The 22,929-nt window shown below is 53.9% G+C and overlaps 2 protein-coding genes across 13 annotated transcripts in view; one reads left to right on the forward strand and one right to left on the reverse strand.

Moving 5' to 3' along the window:
• The window catches only part of ARSG (arylsulfatase G), a 115,823-nt gene extending 110,557 nt beyond the window's left edge, over positions 1-5,266 (forward strand). For 8 of the 9 annotated variants that reach the window (XM_060290563.1, XM_070044460.1, XM_060290564.1 and 5 more), the window contains one exon: positions 4,296-5,266. In XM_060290563.1, the coding sequence (XP_060146546.1) occupies positions 4,296-4,570 (275 nt within the window). In that variant the 3' untranslated portion in view covers positions 4,571-5,266. Of the gene's footprint in view, positions 1-2,112 lie in introns of all 9 variants that reach the window. The other variant, XM_060290570.1, reaches the window with a different exon arrangement.
• WIPI1 (WD repeat domain, phosphoinositide interacting 1) overlaps positions 1-22,929 on the reverse strand; it is a 38,892-nt gene that overhangs the window by 3,817 nt on the left and 12,146 nt on the right. The window contains exons 5-14 of one of the 4 annotated variants that reach the window (XM_070044462.1): positions 19,003-19,100; positions 18,259-18,351; positions 17,509-17,579; positions 16,278-16,385; positions 10,600-10,764; positions 9,696-9,803; positions 8,978-9,096; positions 8,453-8,553; positions 6,638-6,813; positions 5,268-5,769 (exon numbers count right to left, since the gene is read on the reverse strand). In XM_070044462.1, the coding sequence (XP_069900563.1) occupies positions 5,766-5,769; positions 6,638-6,813; positions 8,453-8,553; positions 8,978-9,096; positions 9,696-9,803; positions 10,600-10,764; positions 16,278-16,385; positions 17,509-17,579; positions 18,259-18,351; positions 19,003-19,100 (1,043 nt within the window). In that variant the 3' untranslated portion in view covers positions 5,268-5,765. Of the gene's footprint in view, positions 1-5,267; positions 6,814-8,452; positions 8,554-8,977; positions 9,097-9,695; positions 9,804-10,599; positions 10,765-16,277; positions 16,386-17,508; positions 17,580-18,258; positions 18,352-19,002; positions 19,101-22,929 lie in introns of those variants that run through there. The other 3 variants (XM_030838041.2, XM_070044461.1, XM_030838043.2) reach the window with 3 other exon arrangements.

Consider the following 22,929-nt stretch of genomic DNA (forward strand, 5'->3'; position numbering starts at 1 on the left):
AGTCAGGTGGAGGTGTTGATAGTTGTCTAGATCACCTATATCCCTCCGGCTTTTTGTCTAGTTGTTCTGTCAATTGTTGAGAGAAGCGTTTTAAAAATCTCCGTTTAGGATGTAGATTGCCTATATTTCCCTTCAGTTTTGTCTTCCTTAAAAACGGACTCTCGATCCTTGTGAAATATCCCTCGTCATCTTGGTACTCCACGGCGTGAAGTATGTTTTGTCTAAGGTAACGTAGCCACTCGTTTCCTGTGCTTACTGTTTGTGTGATATATCTATTTTGTTCCTTTCAACTCAACTGCTTTTCTATTTAAAATGCGTCTCTGTAGGCAGGAAAGAAAGGAATCTTGCTTTTTCATCCAGTTTGATAAGGCTCTGCTTTTTAACTGGCGAGTTTCGACTATTTGCTTTTCTCTACATAAGATCATTTCATCAACAAATAGAGGTGGTTTAACTTTTTCCTCCCCAGTCTGGATGCCTCCTGTTTCTGGTTCTTGCCTAATTTCTGTGGCTGGAACCTCCAGTACAATGTTGAATAGAAGTGGTGACAGTGGACATTCATGTCTTGTTCTTAATCTTAGGGGGAAAGCTTTCAGTCTTTCCTCACTAAGTGTGATGTTAGCTCTGGGTTTCTCACAGATAATTTTTATCAGGTTGAGGAAGTTCCTTTTTATTCCTAGTTTCTTGAGTGTTTATATCATGACAGAGTGTGGGATTTTGTCAAATGCTTTTTCTGCATCTACTGAGATGATCATTTTTTTGTCTTTTGTTCTATGAATATACATTGCTTTACACTGACTGATTTTCATATGTTGAACCAACCTTGCATCCATGGGATAAATTCCACTTGGACATGGTGTATAATCCTTTTTATAAGCTGCTGAAATCAGTTTGCTAGTATGTATCGAGGGTTTTTTGTATCTCTACTGTCTGCAAGCCAAGGAAGAGAACCCTCGCCAGAAACCACATTTTCAAGAACCTTGATCTTGGACTTCTAGCCTCCAGAGCTGTGAGCAGATCAATTTCTATGATTTAAGCCACCGGGTCTATGGGACTTTGCTATGGCAGCCTAGGCTGTGACTAAAATACCACTTTAAGGCTCTTCGCCATGTCTTTTCATGGCTTGAGCTTGTTTGTTTTCAAAGCTGAATAATATTCTATTGCCTGGACGTACCACAGTTAATCTATCCATTCACCCACTGAAGAAGATCTTGCTTGCTTCCAAGTCTTCACAATTAGGAGTAAACGTTCTGACGATTATGCTATAAACATCCACATGGAGGTCTTTTTGTGGACATACACTCATTTGAATAAATAACAAGAAGTGTGACTGCTAGATCGTACGGTTAGAGTGTATTTAATTTTGTAAGAAAACACCAAGGTGTCTTCCAGAGTAGCTGCACTGCTTAGCATCCCCGCCGGCAGTGATGACAGTCCCTGCTGCACACCCTCACCGGCAACCAGTGTCGCCACTGTTTTTCATTTTGGCCACTCTACTAGGTGTGTCGTGGGGTCTTGTTATTTAATTTGCAACTACTGATGACGTACAGCATTGAGCACCCTTTCGTATGCTTCTCTGCTAACTGTGTATCTTCTTTGCTGAGGTGTCTGTTCAGGTTCTCATTCTCATCATCCTGATTGTTGAGATTTAAGAGCTCTTTGTGCATTTCGGATAACAGCCCTTTATCAGATGTGCCTTGTGAGAATATTTTCTTCGAGTCGTGGCTTGACTTCTTGTTCTCTCGACAGGGTGTTTCTCGGGGTCTCTGAGCTTCCTTGATCTGCGGTTTGGTGTCTGACATGAATTTGGAGGAAACCTCAGGCATTATAGTTGCATAGATTTCTTCTATTCCTTTCACGCATTCTTCTCTTTCTAGTGTTCCCGTTACACTTTTTGTAGTTTCCTCACAGTTCTTGGATATTCTGCTCTGCGTTTTGCAGATTTTTTTCCCTCTTTGCTTTTCAACTTTGGAAGCTTCTTTTGAGATATCCTCAAGCTCAGAGATTCTGTCCTCAGCCGTGGAATCTACGAACGAGCCCATCAAAGGCATTCTTATTCTTATTTCTGTCACAGTGCTTTTGATCACTGGCGTTTATTTTTTTCTTTTTTCTTAGGATTTTCATCTAAAAGAGGACTCCCACCCCCATGGGGTTTTTAACTCTTAAACTCATCTACACTGAGCCTCCCGCCATTTGTTCACCATAGTTCGGGATTTCCTACCAGGGCACTGGTTCCCAGAGGTGTCCGCTTGTGGGTTTCCGCTCTGGTATGTTGTGCTTCTCTGTATTCTCACCTGTCTGTCTCCAGTTCGGGGGGCAGAGGTTTGCCCTGTGACCTCATTTCTCTGATGGATCTCAGAAGTCATTGACTTTGTAGTTTGTTCAGCTTTTTACTTGTTAGGATGGAGGGCTGACTTCCAGAGCTCCAAATGCTGGACCAGAGACTAGAAGTTTCCTATTGAGTGGTTTTTAAGAACTGGACGTTGTGTGTGATGCACTGTAGAGATTCTGACTTTCAATCTGAGGGGTGTTGACTCTGGTTCTCACGGGCAGTTAATTGCTGCCTAATCCCCTCAGACTTGAGGAGGCTTGATTTTATGCTCTGTCAGAACTGGGCTCTGTTGGATTTTATCCTTAATCTTGGGTAAACGCCTTCATTCCGGGATACAGCCTTTACTCCTAGCATGAACCTTTTGGGACTTCAGTGGAAAATATGAAGTGTTGATCAAGCCTTTCTAACTTAACAGAATTCACACTCTAAATTCTGCCTTCCCTGCACTGGGTAGCACGGAAGTGCGTGCTGAGCTCTTCAGACTTGTAGCTGTTGCTAGAATCTGTGCATGCCCAGTTCAGGGGTCAGCCAGGGTTCTGAAGGGAGTTTATCTGCAGATTTGAAGCCTTCCCCTCTCCAGCTCTCTCCTTCCCAGGACTTTGCCCACCAATCTGCATCTGTGGTGGCAGCTCTGAACTCTGTTCCCTGACACCTCAAGCCAAAGCGACCACAGCCCCCTCCTGGGGCTTTAGCTGCTCCACGCTGCTCTGACTGGGTGGGTAGGGGGGTGTCCCCAGGGGAAAACACTTAAACACAGACCCCACCCCGTGCGGCCTCCTGCTTTCAAAAATCAAGTTCCTTTCTGCCTGCATGGACGATTTTCTGGTGCCTTCAATTGGTTGTTTTTTTCTGTATGTTGCCTAGAACTTAAAATTGTCATCTATGGGAGATGAGTTTTATGTGAGCTACTTCATTATTCCCTTAAGCGGAAGCCTTTAATTTTTATAAGAGGAGTCAGTCCCCACCTTCGCCTGACTGATTGCCAAAGCTCGCGTCACCTCTGTTTATTGGCAAAGAAGAGCCAACTTCACCTCCAAACACTAGGCAACGGCTCTTCCTCTTCGTTGGACAAACTGAAATCCACCCCAGGAGGAGCAGCATCAATGGGGCCTTCCTGAAGGCTGCGCGATCTACCCATCCTTCCCTCTCAGTGGTTCACACTTTACGTTTCTGTTCACATCGGCCCAGAGTGAAAGCTGCGTCCTCCCGTGGTGTGACTGTGGCTCCTTCGTGGAGATTTGCTTTTACTGAGTTGCACTTGGGCTTCAGGCCCTCAGCTTGTAGCGGAGGGTGGGATAGAAAGTTGTCAGCTGGACCGGCCTCATCGCACAGCTGTGCTTTTCATAAGGATGCTGTCGAGTGTTCCATCCTGTGGGAGGAGCCGGTGGAAAAAATTCTCTCACACCTCAGGGCTCTGCTTCCCCGAGTGGCTGGTAAATGTCTACCTTGTTCATGTTTCCCCGCTAAGGACACCAGAGGCAAAGGAAGTGTTCAGGATTGCCTGTGTGTCCCAGGGCTGTCCTCTGCCTGAATTCCTTTTGTTGGTATAATTATATTGTGTTCATTCCTGTCAGAAGCCCTAACTACTTTTTGTACGGAAAAGGGGGCAAAAAGAAAAAGTCATCTGAATCATTAACGCCAAGGAGGCTGCCGTCGCTCCGAACGTTTCCGTCACCCGTCCTCGGGCAGATTCTGACTCAGACAAGAAACTGAACTGCAGCCCGAAGTGAAACGACTTCCCTGGCCTCCCTGCCTGATTTGCCAAACTGAGTGTCCTGTGGACTCAAGACATCAATTTTCAAAAGACACATCACATGTACTCCCAGAGGGTAGAGGGGAAAGATACTTGAGTCAGTGTCTTAGTGGCAGGGAGAGCGGTCACTGGAACACTGGAGTCCTGGTATGTTTGCACTCCCTTGTAATCCGGTGCTGGGCTTGACGGGGTCTCTGTTGTCACCCGCTCCAGGTGGGGCCAGAGCCTGCGACGGCAGCGTCGGCCCCGAGCGGCACCACGAGCCTCCCCTCATCTTTAACCTGGATGACGATGTCGCAGAAGCCGTGCCCCTGGACCGGGGCAGTGCCGAGTACCAGCGGGTGCTGCCCGAGGTCAGAGCGGCTCTCTCGGAGGTCCTTGAAGACATTGCCGGCGACAACACCTCCCGAGCCGATTACAGTCAGGACCCTTCCGTGACCCCCTGCTGTAATCCCCACCAAACCGCCTGCCGCTGCCAGGCCGCGTGACGGAAACACGGGAAGCGAGACGGGCGGGTTCACATCCCGACTGCGGTTTTGCCCACTTCGCAGTGACGTGTGCTTTAAAAATAAGGCTCAGAAGTCTGTTCTGAAGCCACCACTCCGCGTCCCCCGCTGTCCCTTCCGCGTGCCGGCTTGAGGGCATGCCGAGCCCGAGCTGTAAGAAAAGGCACCTGGGCTGTGGAGTCAGGAGTCAGGCCAGGTCCCAGCCCCAGCTTTGAACCTGGGCAGTTGTTTAACCTGACTCGCAAGCTGATCTTGAGGAGGAGACAGGTGGTGCATGCAGGTGCCTGCCTGGCGCGCGGCGTGACGCCTGCTCGCTCGATATGTTCTAGTTGCCTTTTCTTATGCACCCGGTTTTGCTGGTCATTTGAACAGAGGCTCCTCCCGGCCGGCATCTAGAGCAGCACCTCCATCTTTCACAGGCGCACAATCACCTGGGAGCCTGTGACCTTGCGGACTCTGACCAGGTGGGCTGGGGGGCCCGAGGCGCTCCGTGTCCGGGAAGCTCCCCAGGGGGCTGCAGACCTGACAAGGTAAGAGCTGCTTCCGGGCGGCGGAAGCCCGCAGCCCTGCCCACCGACCACCACCCCGTGCGCCAGGTCAAGCGGCTGTATTTAAAGATTTTAGGGGTGCTTCCTGCTCTCAGAAACCACAAAGAAGTAAAGTTTTAAAGCCTCAAAAGTGCGTTGCCATGGTTTTATTATCAGTGTCCTAAATGGGACTGAAAGGTCATAAATGATTTATTCCAATCACTGCACAAACCTTTTGCCTGGCTAAAATAGCCTCTCTATGTCGCATATACAAGAAATACAGTTCAGAGAGATTCTCCGGTAAGTACGTTTTTACGCAGCATACGCTCTCGAAAAGATGCTCTCTGTAATATCAAATTAGAGTTATAGACCAAGATGGTTCGTCCACGTGGACGCTCTGGCTGGGACGCACTTTCAACAACGGCAGGATGTGGGTTCGCAGCAGCTCCCGCACCCACCGGCCACCGGGGCTGAGACGAGCCTGCTGGGCAGCAAACCGCGTCCCGGGTTCCTGACCCCCCTTTCTGCTCACACAACCGCATGCCTTGCATCCACCTTCCTGGTCGTCTCCAAAACCGCCTGACAGAGGGGCGGTCCTGCCGTTCACCATGACTGCTTCGTTTTGCCCTTCTGATCGCCGCGGCACAAGATTATCTACCGAAATCAAAACAGAACGGCCTTACTCTTTCCGGGAAGGGGCTGACGGGCCGGCTGCACGGTCAGCAGACCTGTGCCCACGCGGGGTCGGCGGGGGCAGGCTGGGCCCGGCAGAGCTTTGCCGCCTGTCTGTCCACAGGCCGACCCTCACGTGTGGTCACGGAAGAGTCACCCGTCTTCTTTAGGTGTAGACGAGGTGGCAGTTTCAGAAAATACTTTTCGTAAAAATGTATGTGTGTATTGATGTGTATATGGGTTGCTTTTTTTTTTTTTAAGGCTCATCTTACTTGTAAACACAGACTGCTAAATCACCATGAAAAGGTCAGTAAACACCCTTGGTCCCAAGAGCAAGACGAATGTCAGAATATATGCAAACCTGTCAAGCTGGCTTGTTACCGAAACCAAAGCTACTCTCTTCCTGAATACAGCATCTTTCTAAGGGACCAGAAAGGATCAATCCTCTTTTCCCTCATTGTGCTTGGAGCAAAGTCAATCATAAGGAGATGAGAGGGCTCATACCCAGGTTACTGTCAGTATATTTAAAAAAGAAGACCAGCAGTGATGACCCAGCGAGCCCCTCAGGAGATTATCTGAGCAAACCTAGGCTCGTGTCCGGGAGAAGCTGAGACCCCAAGATCCATCAGGATCCCGGAAGGTGTTAAGGCATGTGGGTAGAGAGGAGGATTCTGGACAGATGTTTGCAACAGGCATGACCGTTCAGAACAGAGACAGAGAGAGGAAGCTGTTTAGCATCTCCGGTGGACTATCACTGCCAATGAGGACATGACTAATATGGTCCCTCTTGCAAGAACATCCCAGGGGCACTCAGGCCCCGATCCTTGTGCACTGAGATGCAGAAGCCCACCTGCTACCCCATCGCTCTGCCTGCAGGCATGAGGGCAGGGCTGGGGTCTGATGGTCTCCGAGACCCCTACCACCGGCTCCGCACACGGGGGCTGCTCCGAAATTGCTAGGGCCTAGCGACCGTTCTGGGGAAGCTCGTTCAGTGATCGGCACTCTCACTGGCAGGAAGCCTTCCTTCTACATAAATAAAAATCGACGCAGTTTAAACCAACTTCCACTCGTTTGGTCCTTACGAGGGAGACAGGACGAATGGCTTGTACCAGGCTTCCTGGCACCGAATAAGCAAACAGGCCTTTCATTTTAGTGCTATAGTTCTTAAGCGTCTCCAATTTTTTTTTTTTAACTCCAAATGATCTGCATGGTGTACGTATTATTTGATACAGGTTTTCTTTAGCAAGGGATCACCTTCTGAATGCCGATATCCAAATTCTGTAAATGTAAGAGGTTTCGAGGTCTACTCTGATTACAGTTAAGTATCTAATAATCTAATCTTTTATAGCAGTCACAGACTTTTACCAAAATTGCTGATTCCATTAGATTCCACATGTATACCCACTGCATCTGACCTGCTCTGGTTCCCGGAAGATACAACTTCAGATAAATGACCACCAACTTTTGTGGGGGACAGAAAAGCTCCCGCTATAGCGAGTAGGGGCAGGAGAACCCAAGAGCAAAACAACTGGTCCCTTGGGAGGGGTCTACTGGGAGACGTTTTTAAACGTGTAATTAGTATTTTTAAGAATGACTGCTTTCCACCCCTAAGATGTAAACTTGACTGGTTGGCACTGTATTTGACAATCTGTCTATTAAAAGCCAGAAAGGCCAATCTCAAGCTGCAACCCACAGAGCCTTCTGGGAAGTCAGGAACACGGCCCTGCAGTCCTGCACGAAGGGCCCTACGGCAGCTCTTGTTTTTGTTTTACTGGACTTACTAGATTGTCCTATGGACCTCTGCAAGAGAGACGCCAGACCCGCACTCCACCCTTTGGCAAATGGAATCCACCTGACCCAAAATCATGACCAAGAGAAAACAATGCAGCCCAAGATCTATGCCCAATGGCTACTTCTCTCTGCTTCCAGGAGGGACAGTCAGCTGACTCTCCAAGCCTTGGCCTAAACACTGCTTCCATCTTGAAACGACTTCAAGTGGACCGTCTGGGCGGTTTTCTGACTGAAGCTCATAAGAGGGGGTCTCTATGTTGCTCTGAACGGAAGCTTGAAGAACCAGAACCAGGGGGACAAGCTTCTCTTCACCCCAGGATGCTGAGAGGAGCCATGCCCAGCACCCAGCTAAGCCTGGGCCCTCGCTGCCAGGACGGCTGAAGCAGGATGCTGGGGAGGTGCCCGGCTAGAGGTGCCCGGGGGGCTTCCCACCGCCGCTCCGCTCTCCGAGTGGCTGTTAACGCACAGGGGTCAGTCCTGTCAGAGCCGGAGGAGGGCGAGGGCCCAGCCCTGTCAGAGCACCACCTTTAGCATCACAAGGGCGGCAACATTCTGCTCAGAGCATCTCGGGAGCCTCAGGAAAAGAAGAGCTTAGACGGACCGGTTTCTCCCTGTGAGCAGCAGAGGGTGCTAAGGAAGCAGTAAAGGCGCCCGGGCCTCCGAACGCGGGGAGGCCGCCACGGCTCCCTGGGCAAGCGCGCGGTTACCCTGACACTGTCAGGTGGGCTAGTCTGTGGGGTCTGAGGCTTCCCGGGTGTTAGGGGAGGATTAGTTGTGACAAACGAGACAACAGGGAAAGGACTCCGCCCGTGCACAGGTGAGGGTTCTGTCTAAGCACACGGATTGGATGCTCTTAAGGGTGCCCAATGCTCACAGGGGGGAACTCATTCTCATCATCAAGACACACTGGTCCCGTCGCAAACTCGTGTTCGGGGATGACCTCTCCTCGGAGCGCCCCGCCATCCTCAGAATAACCTGGAAACCAACAGTGAGACGTGAGAGAAGCCATGGGGTCTGTTCCTAGGCCGCAACCCCTGGGCCGGGCCTCAGCACGGCGAGCGTCCGGGGACCCGCGGGACGGACTGTGCTCCCCACGAATGCAAACCCTCAGTGTTTACGGCCCGAAGCCCCTGGGCGGCTGGTCTCCTCCACCCGCCCGCCCCCAGCTCCTCCAGCTTTCCACCTGATTACAAACCGTCCAGGAGGCAACGCGTTCCCACTACTCGTTAGGGAGGCGGCCGCTGGGGGCTCTGCCGGCCCTGATCCGGGACCCGCGTTTAAGGCTACGCCCAGGGCCGCGTCTGGCGGAGACACGTGGTTCAGGGGGAGTGCTCTGTCCACAGGCAGCGGTGACGGGAGAAGAGGGCCGCTGTCACACAGGTCCCCCGTGCCCGCTCACCTGGCACCGTGGAGGCTGCAGAAGGGCTTGGTCTGGCCACAGTTGCTGCGTAAGACTGAGGTAAGGAAGCTCTGAGGTCGTTTTCTTTATTCTCATCGGCAGTTCCTGAGCCAAGCAAGCTGACGTGGGGGGAAGGAAGAGACAAGAAGGTCCCCTCACGCCCAGGGCCCTTGCAAAAGGCAAAGCACCAGAAGCCCGTGCTGGGCCCCTGGGGTTCAAGGCCTGCCAGGTCAGCGTGGGCCAGCGTGACCTTCACCTGCCGATCACGGGAGTTCTCATCTCTGGCGTTTAGTAAACCGAGATCGGTCCTGTGCTCCTCCTGGCACGCGCAGGCAAGGGCACCCGGGAGCCCCAGGTGACGGGGCAGTGGCAGCTCGGGGCATCCTGTCCGCAGCAGGAGGTTGCCCTGCCCTTGGCCACAGAGGTCAGGAGAACGTCTCAATTCAGTTCGGTACACGGCTCGGAGTGCCTGTTATGTCTGAGGGACCCCAGGAAGAGGAGGGCCCAGCAGGGAGACCCCATTTTGCATGTCATTGAGCCCTACGTGAGCCCAGCGCCAAGCAGGGCCCCTCTGGCTCTGCCCCTGGGCCCGCCCCTGGGCCCGCCCCTGAAGGAGGAAGGGAAGCAAGGGCGCTGAGGCTGGGCGCCGTCGGGGCTGAGGGGCACACGACACAGGCGGCCCTTGAAAGGCCGGCTTTCTGAACACCGGTCTCCCCACCTGTGGGTCTTGATTAGGACGCAGTCTCCTCCGTCCTGAGGGTCCAAGCTGTAGATGTAAAGGTGTCCACTGGACGACGCCACCAGGAGCCTCGGTAGCTTCTGGATCCTAAGGGCCAAGAAGACATGTGCTGGGATGGCAACGCACGTGGGCGGCAGATCCGCTTCCAGGGATGAAACGCCCCCCCCCCCACCCCCGGGGACATCACCAGCGCCTTGTCCCGACATCCATGAACCCGCAGCCCGCTGACCCCAGAGTCTGGGTTTCTGGTGACTTTCTTGCGTGTGTCCTAGTGATCTACCTTGAGGATGACTTCTTGTCTTTGACCATGATTGTGTGGGTGAGACAAAAGGATATGCATACACCCTGCTGCTCTGTGAGGTTCCCCTGCCAACAAAAGCGTCCGCCTACCTGCCTTATGTGTGTCTCTGCCTTTAACAGCGGAAGGAAGGAGGCAGGTGCAAAACTGGCCCCCATCTTTGCTGGCTAGTTTTACAAAATTTTTCAAATGTTTGGCTTTAATAAACACTTTTTAATGTCTTAGATAAAACACCTGTCGACCCCATAGGTATCTGGACTGAGACTTTGGAACTAGAGCCTTCTTACATAATTCCGTAAAAATGGGAACTGTCTTCAAGACAGTGTCACTGGAATGAGAAGGTTAAAATTCCCATGCCAGCTTCCAGCTCAGCTTCTCAGCCCCCGGAGAAAGGGTCCCGCCGGACGGGAAAGTGGCTGGCCGGCCACGGGGTGCCGAGGGTCCTGACCCTACGTGCCCTTCTTGGCTCCCTTCTCTTGCCTTTCTTTTAAACCTGTGCGTGTGTGTCTGGGGCAAGTAAACCTGTGCTTTGGGGAAGCAAATCTGTAATGGTTTGTGCCTGGTGAGGGGGGGCGCTGCACGTACGTAGAGAGGGTGCAGATGTTCCTGTGCCCAGAGAAGCCCAGGCGCCCGGTGGCAAAGGCCCTGTCCTGGTTCATCATGTCGGACACCTGGGTGGGGAGGTAGTTGGTCGCAGCCATGAGCATCTTTCCCATGTAGCTGGTCCAGGTCGAGGGCTCCTCTGGCTGGCTGGGGAGCAAAAGGCACAGGCGAGGGTGAGGCCAAGCCCTTCTGCAGCCTCCATGGTGCCAGGTGAAGGTGAGGATGTTGGAGGCCTGGCAGCCGTCCAACATCCCCGGCCGACGCTGGGAGCCGTGCTCACCGCAGCGGGAAGGGACTGTGCCCGGGCATGACGTTCCACCCACCCGAACGCTCGGGACGTGCCATTCTGGCCGTACCCAGAGGGCGTCAAGGGCTCGTGTGTCCTTCGGAAGAGCCATTGCACGGCCGTTAAGAGGTTCCCAGTGTGACGGCCCTCCTGCATTAAGCAAGCTGAATCTATCAGCCTGATTTCTAGGTTCCTGGAAGGGGGCTGGGCAGAGAGTGAGTTGGAATCAGTCCCTGGGCTCTGTAACCTAAGCCCAGGCCTGTTCTGGGCTCACCGAAGAAAAGAACAGGCCGATCTCAGCGTCAAGGCCTCCCAGCCAGACTGCGTGGGAAGCAAACCTCCGGGCAAGATGCTTGGACAGGTGTTTGGTTACAGCCCTCGAGCCACCCGGGTGGGTGCTGGCAATGCACAAAGGTCGGGGGGATTCAAAAGGACCTGGTGTGCCCCCTGCAGTCCCCACGCCGCATCCTGGGGTCTCTGGCAGACAAGGGGGGACGGCTGTGTGGTGAGACGCGGGTGGGCAGGGTGGACACTCGCCTCTGCGCCGAGCAGCCCGGCGAGGACCAGGGTGGCCGCATGCGCCCCAGGCACCCCGGCCGAGAGGCCGCTTGTCCGGGGGATGCATCCTGGTGAGGGACACGGCCCGCGGCTCCGAAGCCCTGGGGTTTATTCCCCCCTGTCACCGCCTGGACAAACCTCCCTGGGTCTCGAGGTTCTCGTCTGGAGGCGACGGGCGCTTCCAGGCTCCCGCCGTCCCCCTAACATCCTGAGCATCGTGGGACACACCTGCGTGGCTCGCCCTGGCGCGCTGCACTAAGGGTGGGGCGTCACCGAGGGGTACCAGCCACACCCAGGTCCTGCATCCGAGGCGGGGCGCAGCACAGATGTAAAAGGGAGGACGCGTGGGCGCTCCAGACAGGGTGCCCGGGACAGGGCCCAGGCCGGGGCGACTCCAAGACCACAGAGGAGGGAGGGGCGGAGGGCGTTCCTCCACCCCTCATATCCCATTGTCCTCACTGGGGACCACGGGGACAATCACGGTCCCCTGCCCGTGAGAACTAAAGCGGCGGCACAGCATAGGGGCTGGCGCCCGGCGAGTGCTGTCTCATAAGAGGGCGTCTCCGGGGCTGGTGGGACTGAAGAGGCTTGGTCGCCGGGCTAGGCCCCGAGGCAGGTCTGTCTCCGAGCGGGGTGAGGGGGCAGGAGGGGGGCCCATCAGATGCTCTGGACAAGCATCTGAGAGTCAGGGCCACGCTGGGCCGGCCCAGGGGGCAGAGGCAGGGAGGCCTCAGCTCAGGCAAGGTGCGACGAGAAAAGCCTCGACATCGTACGGCACTTGTTCTCTTTCTGACTTATTTCGCTTAGTCTGACAATCTGTAGGAATCGAAACTGCGACACAGATGAACTCATCTACAACACAGAAACAGACTCCCAGACACAGAGAAGAGACTGGCGGTTGCCAAGGGCGGGGGAGGGCGAGGGAGGGAGTGGGAGTGGGGGTGAGCAGATGCAAACTCTGTATACGGGATGGAGAAACAGCAAGGCCGACTGTAGAGCACAGGGAACTGCATTCCACATCCTGGGATAAACCAGAAGGGAAAAGAGTATGAGAAAGTGTGTGTGTGTGTGTGTGTGTGTGTGTTTAACTGAATCACTGTGCTGTACAGCAGACATTAACACAGCATGGTAAATCAACTCTGCTTCGGGACTTCCCCGGTAGTCCAGTGGTAAAGAATCTGCCTTCCAGTGCAGCGGACGCGGGTTCGATCCCTGGTCGGGGAACTAAGATCCCACATGTCGCGGGGCAACGAAGCCCACATGCCACAAATTACAGAGCCCCTGTGTTCTGGAGCCTGCGCACCGCAACGAAAGATCCTGCGTGCCGCAACTAAGACCCGATGCAGCCAAAAATCAAAAAAACAAACAAAAAAACACTATACTTCAACACGTATTTGGTATCTCTATAGTGACTGAGAAAACAATAATGCAGATTAAATCTTTAAGTGTGTTGTATCCGTATCCATTACGTTGTGAATGCCAAAGACAAAGGAATATTCCTCTAGTTGTTTGGGAAAAGGGAGGGAGGGAAGGAAGGAAGGAAGGAAGGCCTCGAACGCCAGGCTGGAGGACCTGGGACCTTACTCCTGAGGGCAAAGGGGAATAAAGGTGTCTGAGGACGGAGGGGCATGTTCCAACGATTAGTCCAGCAAGAAGATGTGTGATGGTCAGAAGAGGCTACAAGGAGGGAGACCAAGGAAGGGAGGCCCGGTTCAGGGCGGTGGCCAGAGAGGTGGGACGGAGGCAGAGGCAGAGTCATCTCGTGCTGTACGAGTTACCGCTTCACGGACGGGGTGGGCTGGGGGGACGTGGAGAGTGACGGGAAGGTGTGTTCCTGGTGACCTGAGACGGACAGAAGCAGGTGAGCCTGGAGGCGGAACTGAGCCCAAGTGGCCACTTCCCACCTTAAGCACCAATAAGAGACTCGGATGGAGATGCGACCAAGGCAGCGGCGTGGGGTCCCCGGATCCCGGGACCTGGGGGTGGCAGGGCGCCCGGATGGTTCTGCTGCCCACGGGGGCCCGAACCCAGCACGACTGACGACGGATTAAAGCTCCGGCAGAGAGCGGGTCCTACGGTGTAGAGGCTGTCCGAGAAGGGATAGAAACGTCCAGAAGACAGATGACATCTATTTAAAAGCTTAGAGGGCAAGCAGCATGCTTTGGGGCACGCACACACGGGGGCGGGTGCTGGAAGGGTTCCAGGCACGTGAGCAGCGCGGAGGGGCAGCATCTAGTGTTTCACAGCCCTGCGGGGCCAAGGTTCAGAGGGCGTGAGAGCAGCCCCTGGCCGGCAGCCGGAGCCAGGGTCCCACAGTCACTGGGTGCCCCGGGAGGGAGGGAGCTCCAGACGGTGTGGGACAGAGGCCGGCACCGTGTCACACACACACAGACACACACACACAGAGACACACACACACAGGCACACACACACACAGACACACATACACAGAGACACACACACACAGACACACACACAAGCACACACAGACACACAGACACACACACTGACACACACAACGGAGGCTGGGTTCTGTATCTCCCTGAGCGGGTAGAAGGGGTGGAAGTCCCACTCTGGGGGAGGAGCCTGTCTCTCCTGGTACCAGGCGAGGCCCAGCAGAGGACACCATGCTTGGGACACGGATTTGAGCTGTCGCTGGCGGTGCCGCCTGGCGGGTGTGAGACGCGGCGCTTTCACGTGGACCCTGGCTTTGGAGACGGAGGCCGGCTCCAGGAGAGACGCTGAACTCCTCTGAACCCGTTCCCTTCCTTCCGGAAGCGCGTGGGCAACCAGGGGCCGGAGAGTGTCGGGAGGCTCCACGGACCGAGAAGCACGGGACCCGGACAAGCGGCCGTGCTGCCGAGGCCACCGCCGCTTTCTGAGTGTCCCTGAGCTAATCGCTAACACTTCATGTTTCCATTTCCTATAGCGATCCTAGGGGGAGGTGTCAGGAGACACGCGGTGTCTGAAGGCCCCCTAGGAAGGTGTGAGCCGTGTCCTGGGCTGTGCAGGGCAGGGTCTGGGCCCCAGGGGCAGGCTGGGTGACATGACACTGCCACGGCCGAGGCCTGCGTGGAGGAGACCCTTCACTGCTTTCCCGGGAGAAACAGGGGCTGCACACCTGTGCACCTGCACTGGTGCCCACACGACAGCGGGCGGAGTCCCTAGGAGGGGCCCCAGGGTGCCACGGCCTGGTCCCCGGAGCCTGTGCCAGGGAGGAGACCGCAGCCCCGTGACTGTGTCATGTCGTACGGCCCAGGTGGCTGTCGAGGGGGTATGATCCAGACGGCTTTAGCCAATCGCATGGGCCTTAAGAGCAGGGGGCTTTGCCCAGCCAGAGGCAGGAGGGAGATTCAGAGAAATCAGGAGCTTGAGAAGGAATCGGCGCGACCTTGCTGGTTTGAAGGCCGCGTGAGGAGGGACGGGGATCTGGGGGCCATCGCGGGGGCAGGGGCTTCGCTGCTGCAGCACGAGGGCCTGCATTCCTGCCAGCGACCAGGACGGGGAAGGCTCTGAGCTCAGGCAGACAGCGGGCAACGCCTGCACTGCAGCCTCGCGACCCTGAGTGCAGACCGAGCCCTGCCACCCCCGGGCCGCCCACCCTGACTGGCAGTGCCATGGGGCCGTGAACGTGTGCTGCTTTACGCCATGAAGTTTGTGATGATCTATTGCAGCAGCAACAGGAAACATGCCCACACCCCTGGCTGCAGTCCAGCACACGCTGTCGACCCCGCTCCGCTCCTCTCACGGGCACAGCAGCGGCCCTGGAAGGACCTGCCAGGCCCTCAGTGCTGGGGGTGACGAATACACACAGACCCCGGAGACGCTGCGGGGTCAGCTCCAGACCACAGCGATGAAGCATGTCGCACACGTGCGTATAAAAGTGATGTCTACACTACCCTGCAGTCTAGTAAGCACGCAGGGGCGTGATGTCTAAAAAACAACATGCGGGACTTCTCTGGTGGCCCGGTGGTTAGGACTCCGTGCTTCCATCGCAGGGGGCATGGGCTCCTGCATGCCTCAGAGCACGGCCAGAAAACAAAGTACAGTACTTGCAGCCAGGTTACGGAGATTCATATCTGAGCCCCGTCTCAAATAAACTCCATTTGATTAAAAAAAAATGTGCATACCGTAATTCTGAACATCACGTGAGCCTTCAGTGAGTTGTAATCTTTTTGCAATGGTAACATCAAAGGTCACTGATCACAGGTCACCATGACAAATAGAATCATCATGAAAAAGCTTGAAAACTGTTGAGGATGATCAAAACGTGACCCGGGGCGCGAAGCGAGCAAAGGCTCTGGGGAAAACGGCACCGACGGACTTGCTCGAGGCAGGGCTGCCACAAACCTTCAGTTTGTGAAAAACGCAGAATCCGCGAAGCACAACCAAGCTCGAAGCAACAGCACGAGGTCGGCCTGTGCGTCACGGCACTTGTAGCGAGCGAGCAAACGCGCTCGAGGGTTTACTCCGTGCCCGGCACTACGCTGCGTGCTTTCAGTCCGGGCACTCACCACAGGCCGAAGATGCATATACGACCATTAATATTTTAGGTTTGGCGGACGAGGAAACAGAAGTTTAGACAGATTAGATCACGTGCCCGAGGTCTCGCCGCTCACACGGGGCAGAGCCGGGCTGCAAACTCAGGAGGGCGACCCCAGCTCACATCACCTAGTCTTTGCTGACACTCGCTCCCCGCTTGGTGGGGACAGAACAAGTAAAGCCAAGTCCGTGGCGTTGACAGAGAGAAGTCATGTGCGCCGGCCGGACAACCAGGATCTGACTCTTTTAGTGTAACGAGCATTTCGTGTCCTACCTGTTGGCGAGGTGCTCCAGCTTGAAGATGTGCACGGTCTCCGTGTTGCTCGAAGCACAGAGGAGTTGCGAGTCCATACTGAAAGCCAGAGAGCTGATCGTCACGTACCTGCAAACACAGCCACACAGGGACGGGTGAGCCCGGGGAATGAGGGTAACAGCCTGAGAGTACAAAAATCAGCTTCACATATATATGTAAGAAAACCTAAATGTATCGCGAAGAGTTTGAGCACAGGCAGACCTCGTTTTATTGGGCTTCGCTTTATGATGCTGCGCAGATACTGCGATTTTTTTTATAAGCTGAAGGTTTGTGGCAGCCCTGCCTCGAGCAAGTCCGTCGGTGCCGTTTTCCCCAAAGCCTTTGCTCGCTTCGCGCCCCCGGTCACGTTTTGATCATCCTCAACATTTTTCAAGCTTTTTCATGATGATTCTATTTGTCGTGGTGACCTGTGACCAGTGACCTTTGGTGTGATGACTGCAAACAGTTACGACTCGCTGAAGGATCGGGTGATGGTCAGCACTGTTTAGCAATGAAGCATTTTTAAATTAAGGCATAGGCACTTTTGTTTAGACTCATGCCATCATTGCACACTTAACAGCCTGCAGGACAGGGTAAACGTCACTTTCGTAGGTACGAGGAGACCAAGAAGTGTGCGTGACGCGCTTTATTGCGATACTGGCTTTACTGCGGTGGTCTGGGATGGAACCCACACTCTCTCCAAGGTCTGCCTGTGTTTTCTACAATTCCTTCAACACTGTATCATTCATACTTGGAAATTAACATCGGAAAGAGTCACACTGGGTCGCTTCTCAGGTGAGAAGAAACCAGGCATCGCCCCTTCCCGTCACGCTGGAAGTCTTCCGTCTGTGAGCCCTACAGCGGATAGGACCAAGACCATCACACTTTTCTATTCCGCGGGAGGAGGGTCAGCAGTTACTTTTGGGCCACGACTCCCTCGCCTGTCTCATTTCTCCGCGACGGGCCGCCCTGGGCGCGTCGAGAAAGGGCTCCCCAGGCTGGAGGCCCAGGTCACAAAGCCCTCTCAGCTCTCAGGTGTTCTGAGTGCTCAGCGGGGCCTCTAGTCAGTCACCTGAGAAAGGACCATCATCCCTCCTCCCGGGCAGGGCGAGGGGCGCACACAGCCCCTCGTCCTCTCCCCGGACGGCTGCCAGCCGTCCACTGCAGGACCCATGTGCGTACTCTACAGTGTGTTTTTACGATGAGCACAGACCTTTTCATGCCTCTCCGAAACTCATAGAGCTTTTGCCCATCGGGAACCGAGAACACCCGGATGACAGTGCCCTGGAAGAGAAAGCAGGTAGGCGTTTCCTACCGTGCACAGCTTCACGCAGACACGTCCCTTTAGAGACGAGCTTGTTAGATTGGTTTTGAGCATCTGTCTCAGGAGAGGAAGCACGGAGGGCTGTGCACGGAGGCTTTTCTGTATGTGTGCTGTATAAACCATTCTTGGAAGGTGAGTTGAACAGCCTCCGTCTCCCGGCCCCTCCCCCCCAGCCCAAGGCGTTGGCGCGCTCGTTCAGTCTGCTGTGGCCCCCTCAGATATTCAATCTCTGCCCGTCAAAAATACACCTGTTTCTCGTGGCATCTGAAATTCAACTCGGTCACCTTCCCTGGTTATTCCAGACAGAAGATGTCAGTCTCTCCTGCTGAACAGCCAAGCATTTTGTTTCTACTGTGTTTATGGAACGTGGCATCTCTCCGTATCTGTGATGATGGGCACGCACGTTTCTTAATCAGACCACAAGGTTCTGGGCAAAGCGGCTTGTGTCCTGCACAGCAGAGGCCCTTGGTCGGCCGAGTTAATAAATGCAGCGCCTCACGCAGGGGCCAGAAGGCCTCCCTCCGGAGTGAGGTCTGAGCGCTGGGGTCAACGGGCCCCTTCCGCCAGCTCTTTGGGGCCCAGGGCCCCCGGAACCCGCCACCACCACCCCGGCAGGAGGCGAGCCCCTGAGGAACTCACTTTCTCGGAGGCGCTGGCCAGTCTGGAGCCCGAGGCGTTGAAGGCAATGGCGGCCAGCGCCCCCTCGTGGGCAGCAATGGTGCAGACTGTCTTCTGTTGGCGAAAGGGAAAACGGAGGTTGATGCTGGGGCAGAGGGAGGACGCGTTTCGTCTCCTCTCCCTCCTCTTTCCTTCCCAGACACCCTCCCTCCTCTGCTGGGTTCCCTGTTTCCCTCTTTCCACCAGGCCGTATGCATAGAAGCTGCACGTCGCTTCCCGGTGTATCTAGACGCTGCTGCAAGGGCTGCTGTGTTTCTGTCCCTTTTCCTGCCCTCGGGGAGATGGGCGACCACCCGTGTGGTGGCCAGTGCGGTGATGTGACTGTGTTCTCCGTGATGCGGCTCTAGGGCCCGGCTTCCTGCAGCAATCCTGCCCGCTCTGTGAAGCTCGGAGAGCAGAGGGCAGGACATGGGACATGGCTGCACGCTGTCGCAGGCTGCGCCACGGCCCGGCAGGACGCACTCAACCCCGCGATGGCCCCCAGCTGCCACGGCGTCTGTCCGGGCCTGGCAGGCTGCCTTGTGGCTACGTGGACGGATGGCGATGAGGGCAAAGGGCATGACCTTCCCGTCCACACCCCACAGCTGTGGCCGGGGCTGCCTGCGCCTCTGCACCTCGCCCCCCAGCCACCGAGCCCGCCCCTCACCTGAAACTGACCACGCGGCCATGCAGGGGGCTGCGCCGGCGGGGTCACCGCCAACTTACCAGGGCGTGTCCGTCGTAGAGCACGATCTCGCCTGTCGTCCGGCTCCCAGGATAGGCCACGTAGGAATTGGAATGGTTGATGGACAGGGCACACAGACCTGGGGGAGAGCAAACCGCACGTGAAAAGCCGGCGTCCACGCCCGGGAAGGGCATCTGGACACGGCACGACCACAGCGCCACCTGCTGGCGAGGGGAGGAGCGGCCCTGCAGACCTCGACTCTTGATTCTTCTAATCCAAGGACCCTGATCAAGTAAATTCCCGGGACGACCTCGTGATTGGACACTGACCGTGTCCACGCCACAGCTGAGAGGTCAGAGGTTAGACTATTTTAAACGTTCTTCTTCGCACTGTGCCCCAGGGCCCTGAAGTAACAGCTACTTCTCTTCCAATTCCGTTACCCTCTGGGCTACAAGCTCCTAACTGAAATAAAGGGCAGCTTGTGGTGGCCTTTCTGCAGGTGATTAAATGTCATTTCAAATTGGAGGGTGGGGAGGCTGGGTGGCTTGAGGGGAGGACCTATTTAGAAATTGTTTCAGAGCCAAATGTCCTGCCTCGATAAGGGAAATGGGCGCCTCCAGAGGGGAAATTCACTTGAGGGCAGTGAAGACGGTGTGTCTGCCGTCGGGACAAACTAAAGAAACAGGACATGTTGGATTTAAGAGGCTTCAACAATATTCTGGAAGAGTAAACACCAAGTCAAACCACTGAACCAAACCTAGAAGCCATTTTTATTTACACGGGGATTGGAGGGGCGGGGGAGGATCCTAATAGCATTTAAGAAAAGGATTTTCACAACAATGGCTTCCATTCATAGGGGTGTATGTGATAGAAGTGAATTCACAGAATTACCCGAACGAGAAGCATTACCAGAATAAGAACTTGGAGATCAGGCAAGAGAGGCCCTTTTTAAATAGAAAAGGTAGCTTTGTTACAAGTTAGTGTGTTAAATGGGTTTCTTGTAAAAGCATAAGAGAAACTTCAGATCAGGCTAAAATGGACCTGACCCTCATCTGCTGGGGGCAGAGCAGAGGTTAAAACAAAAGCAAACGTCGAGGATGGGAACCAAGGTCCGACCTCCTGCTCGGGCTTTGCCGAGGACCCACCAGGCTGTGCCCTTATCACCTGCCAGGCAGCTGTGGGAGGAGGGTGACAGCCCAGCGCCCTGTCCTGCAGGCTCCCTGCAGCCCTCTCGCCTGTACAGGGTCACCCAGCCTCAGAAGAGACCACTCATGCCTTCTCAGTTTTGCTGAATGTTACACCCCCATGACTTTTTTTTTTTTTTTTTTGCAGTACGCGGGCCTCTCACTGCTGTGGCCTCTCCCGTTGCGGAGCACAGGCTCCGGACGCGCAGGCTCAGCGGCCATGGCTCACGGGCCCAGCCGCTCTGCAGCATGTGGGATCTTCCCAGACCGGGGCACGAACCCGCGTCCCCTGCATCGGCAGGTGGACTCTCAACCACTGCGCCATCAGGGAAGCCCCCCCCCATGACTTATTGTTTAACTGGAAGTTTGTACCTTTTGACCCCATTCAACCATTTCACACGTCTCTTCCCCCTGACCCCCAGCCTCTGGTAACCACCAGTCTATCCTCTGCATCTGTGAGCTGGTTTGTTTTGTTTGAAGATTCCACATATGGGTGAGATCATATGGTACTTGTCTTTCTCTGCCTGACTGAATTCACGTAGTGTGATGCCCTCAAGGTCCATCCACGTCATTACAGTGGCAAGATTTCATCCTTTTTTATGGCTGAGTAGTATTCCATTATATCTATATGCCACACCCTCTTTATCCACTCATCCATCGCTGGACACTTAGGTTGTTCCCATGTCTTGCCTGTTGTAAATATTGCTGCAATGAACATTGGGCTGCAGATATCTTTTTGAGTTAGTGTCTCCATTTTCTTTGGATAAATACCCAGAAGTGGGATTGCTTAATCATAAGGTAGCTCAGTTTTTAGTGTTTTGAGGATCCTCCACACTGTTTTCCACAGTGGCGGCACCAATTTCCATTCCCACCAACAGTGCACGCAGGCTCCCTTTTCTCCACACCCTTGCCAACACTTGTCTCTTGTCTTTTTGATAATAGCCATTCTAATAGGTGTGAGGTGACCTTCAGAGTTGTATATTAAAATGTAAATATTTCCAGAAAGGAAGGAAGCTTAAACTTCTTCAGCTAACATGGAACTTCCTGTAACACCCAATGGAGAGTGAGTTGACACGAGAGTCTGACAAGAAGGGACCAAGGATGGTGGCGAGGGCAGGTACACCCTGCCACGTAACCACGTACCTGACAGCTCTGCCTCTGGCTCGCACCTCGGCCAGCCCACCTGAATGTAGCCAAGGGGCCGTGCGTACCAACCTTTGCAACTTAATGACGGTCCCCAGAAATGCTGAACGTGAGCTCCTTCAGCTTCCTGTGGTCCAATTCTCAGACAAATCCACCCAGCTCTAAGAATGCACTTTATTTCTTGTGAAGCCCCCAAGGAAAGTAGGAAGACTTTGTTATAGGCTTAGATATTCCCGTTCTACTCGTCTTCTGTTTCTGTCACGTGTCCCCTGAAACCCTTTATAGGAAGGGAAATGAGCCTTTTCTTTTTTTAAATAAATAAATAAATAAATTTATTTTTTTTGGCTGCGTTGGGTCTTCGTTGCTGCATGCGGGCTTTCTCTAGTTACAGCGAGCGGGGGCTACTCTTCGTTGCGGTGCACGGGCTTCTCATTGCAGTGGTTTCTCTTGTTGCGGAGCACGGTCTCTAGGTGTGCAGGCTTCAGTAGTTGTGGCACGCCGGCTCTAGAGCACAGGCTCAGTAGCTGTGGCACACGGTCTTAGTTGCTCCGCGGCATGTGGGATCTTCCTGGACCAGGGCTCGAACCCGTGTCCTCTGCATTGGCAGGTGGATTCTTAACCACTGTGCTACCAGGGAAGTCCCAGCCTTTTCTTTGATATTATTTTATAATATAAAAGTGATAGTATAAAAAATTTGTAGAGGCCAGAAAATATAAAGAAACAGAAAAAAAAAAAGCACGCAGAATTCTAAAACCCAGAGGCTTTTCACTGTGCTCAATATTTGAGAATATTTTCTTCTGGCCTTTTTCTTTTTTTAAAATATAAGGAGTTAGGTTTTGATGTGGATTTTGGACTTCAGACTGGACACACATTTTCATAAATCATGGTCAGCTATAATTCCACTGAAATGGTTTGGCTGTAATCCTTCTGCAGCTGGAGAAGAAAAATGCCTGATTTCCATTCAAGAACCAATGGCACCATCGGCTGGAATTAGAAGGAAGTCCTGTGATTCTAAATCATTCTTACCTTGGTATTTATAGTATTATGTGTCAAAATTAAAGCAAGTTAACAGTGATTTATAAGATGCAGTTCCCTCTGGGTTGATTAATGGAATATGCTTTCCAGTTTTTAAAAATAGAAAGGAGAGAAATCGTCTCTGTACTTACAGATGCTCTATGCTACCATTTACCCCACCTGCATTACATTTTCAGAAAGAGCGCTCGCTGGGGAATAAACGGCTACTCTGTCCCATTATACACATTGCTGTGTGGTGTAGACTGCTCCCCCAATGTTCCGTGAGAGCCTGTAAGACCGACAGCATCCCCAAGTTCTGCGGTTGGCGGATTTTTTAATGGAGATTTCCACCTTCAGCTGCTCAGGGTACAGACTGCTGTGCTAGCAGGAAATTAACTTCGAGCCCCGTCTGGCCAAACCCTTTAAAGGAAGCAGCCTGCAGTCTTTGACACGACAGGAATGGGCATGACACAAACAGACAGAAGGAAGGAAATTTACAGCCACGGCCGGTACTGAGCGTGAAGCAATGACAGGACTCTGTGTATATCACGTATTTGTAGTTCACAAAGTCAAAAGACATTCAGAATTCGTGTGGCTGAGCCTGTCAGCCAAGAGGCCCCGTCTCCC

Source organism: Globicephala melas, chromosome 20, assembly GCF_963455315.2.
Source record: "Globicephala melas chromosome 20, mGloMel1.2, whole genome shotgun sequence".
NCBI classification, from domain to species: domain Eukaryota; kingdom Metazoa; phylum Chordata; class Mammalia; order Artiodactyla; family Delphinidae; genus Globicephala; species Globicephala melas.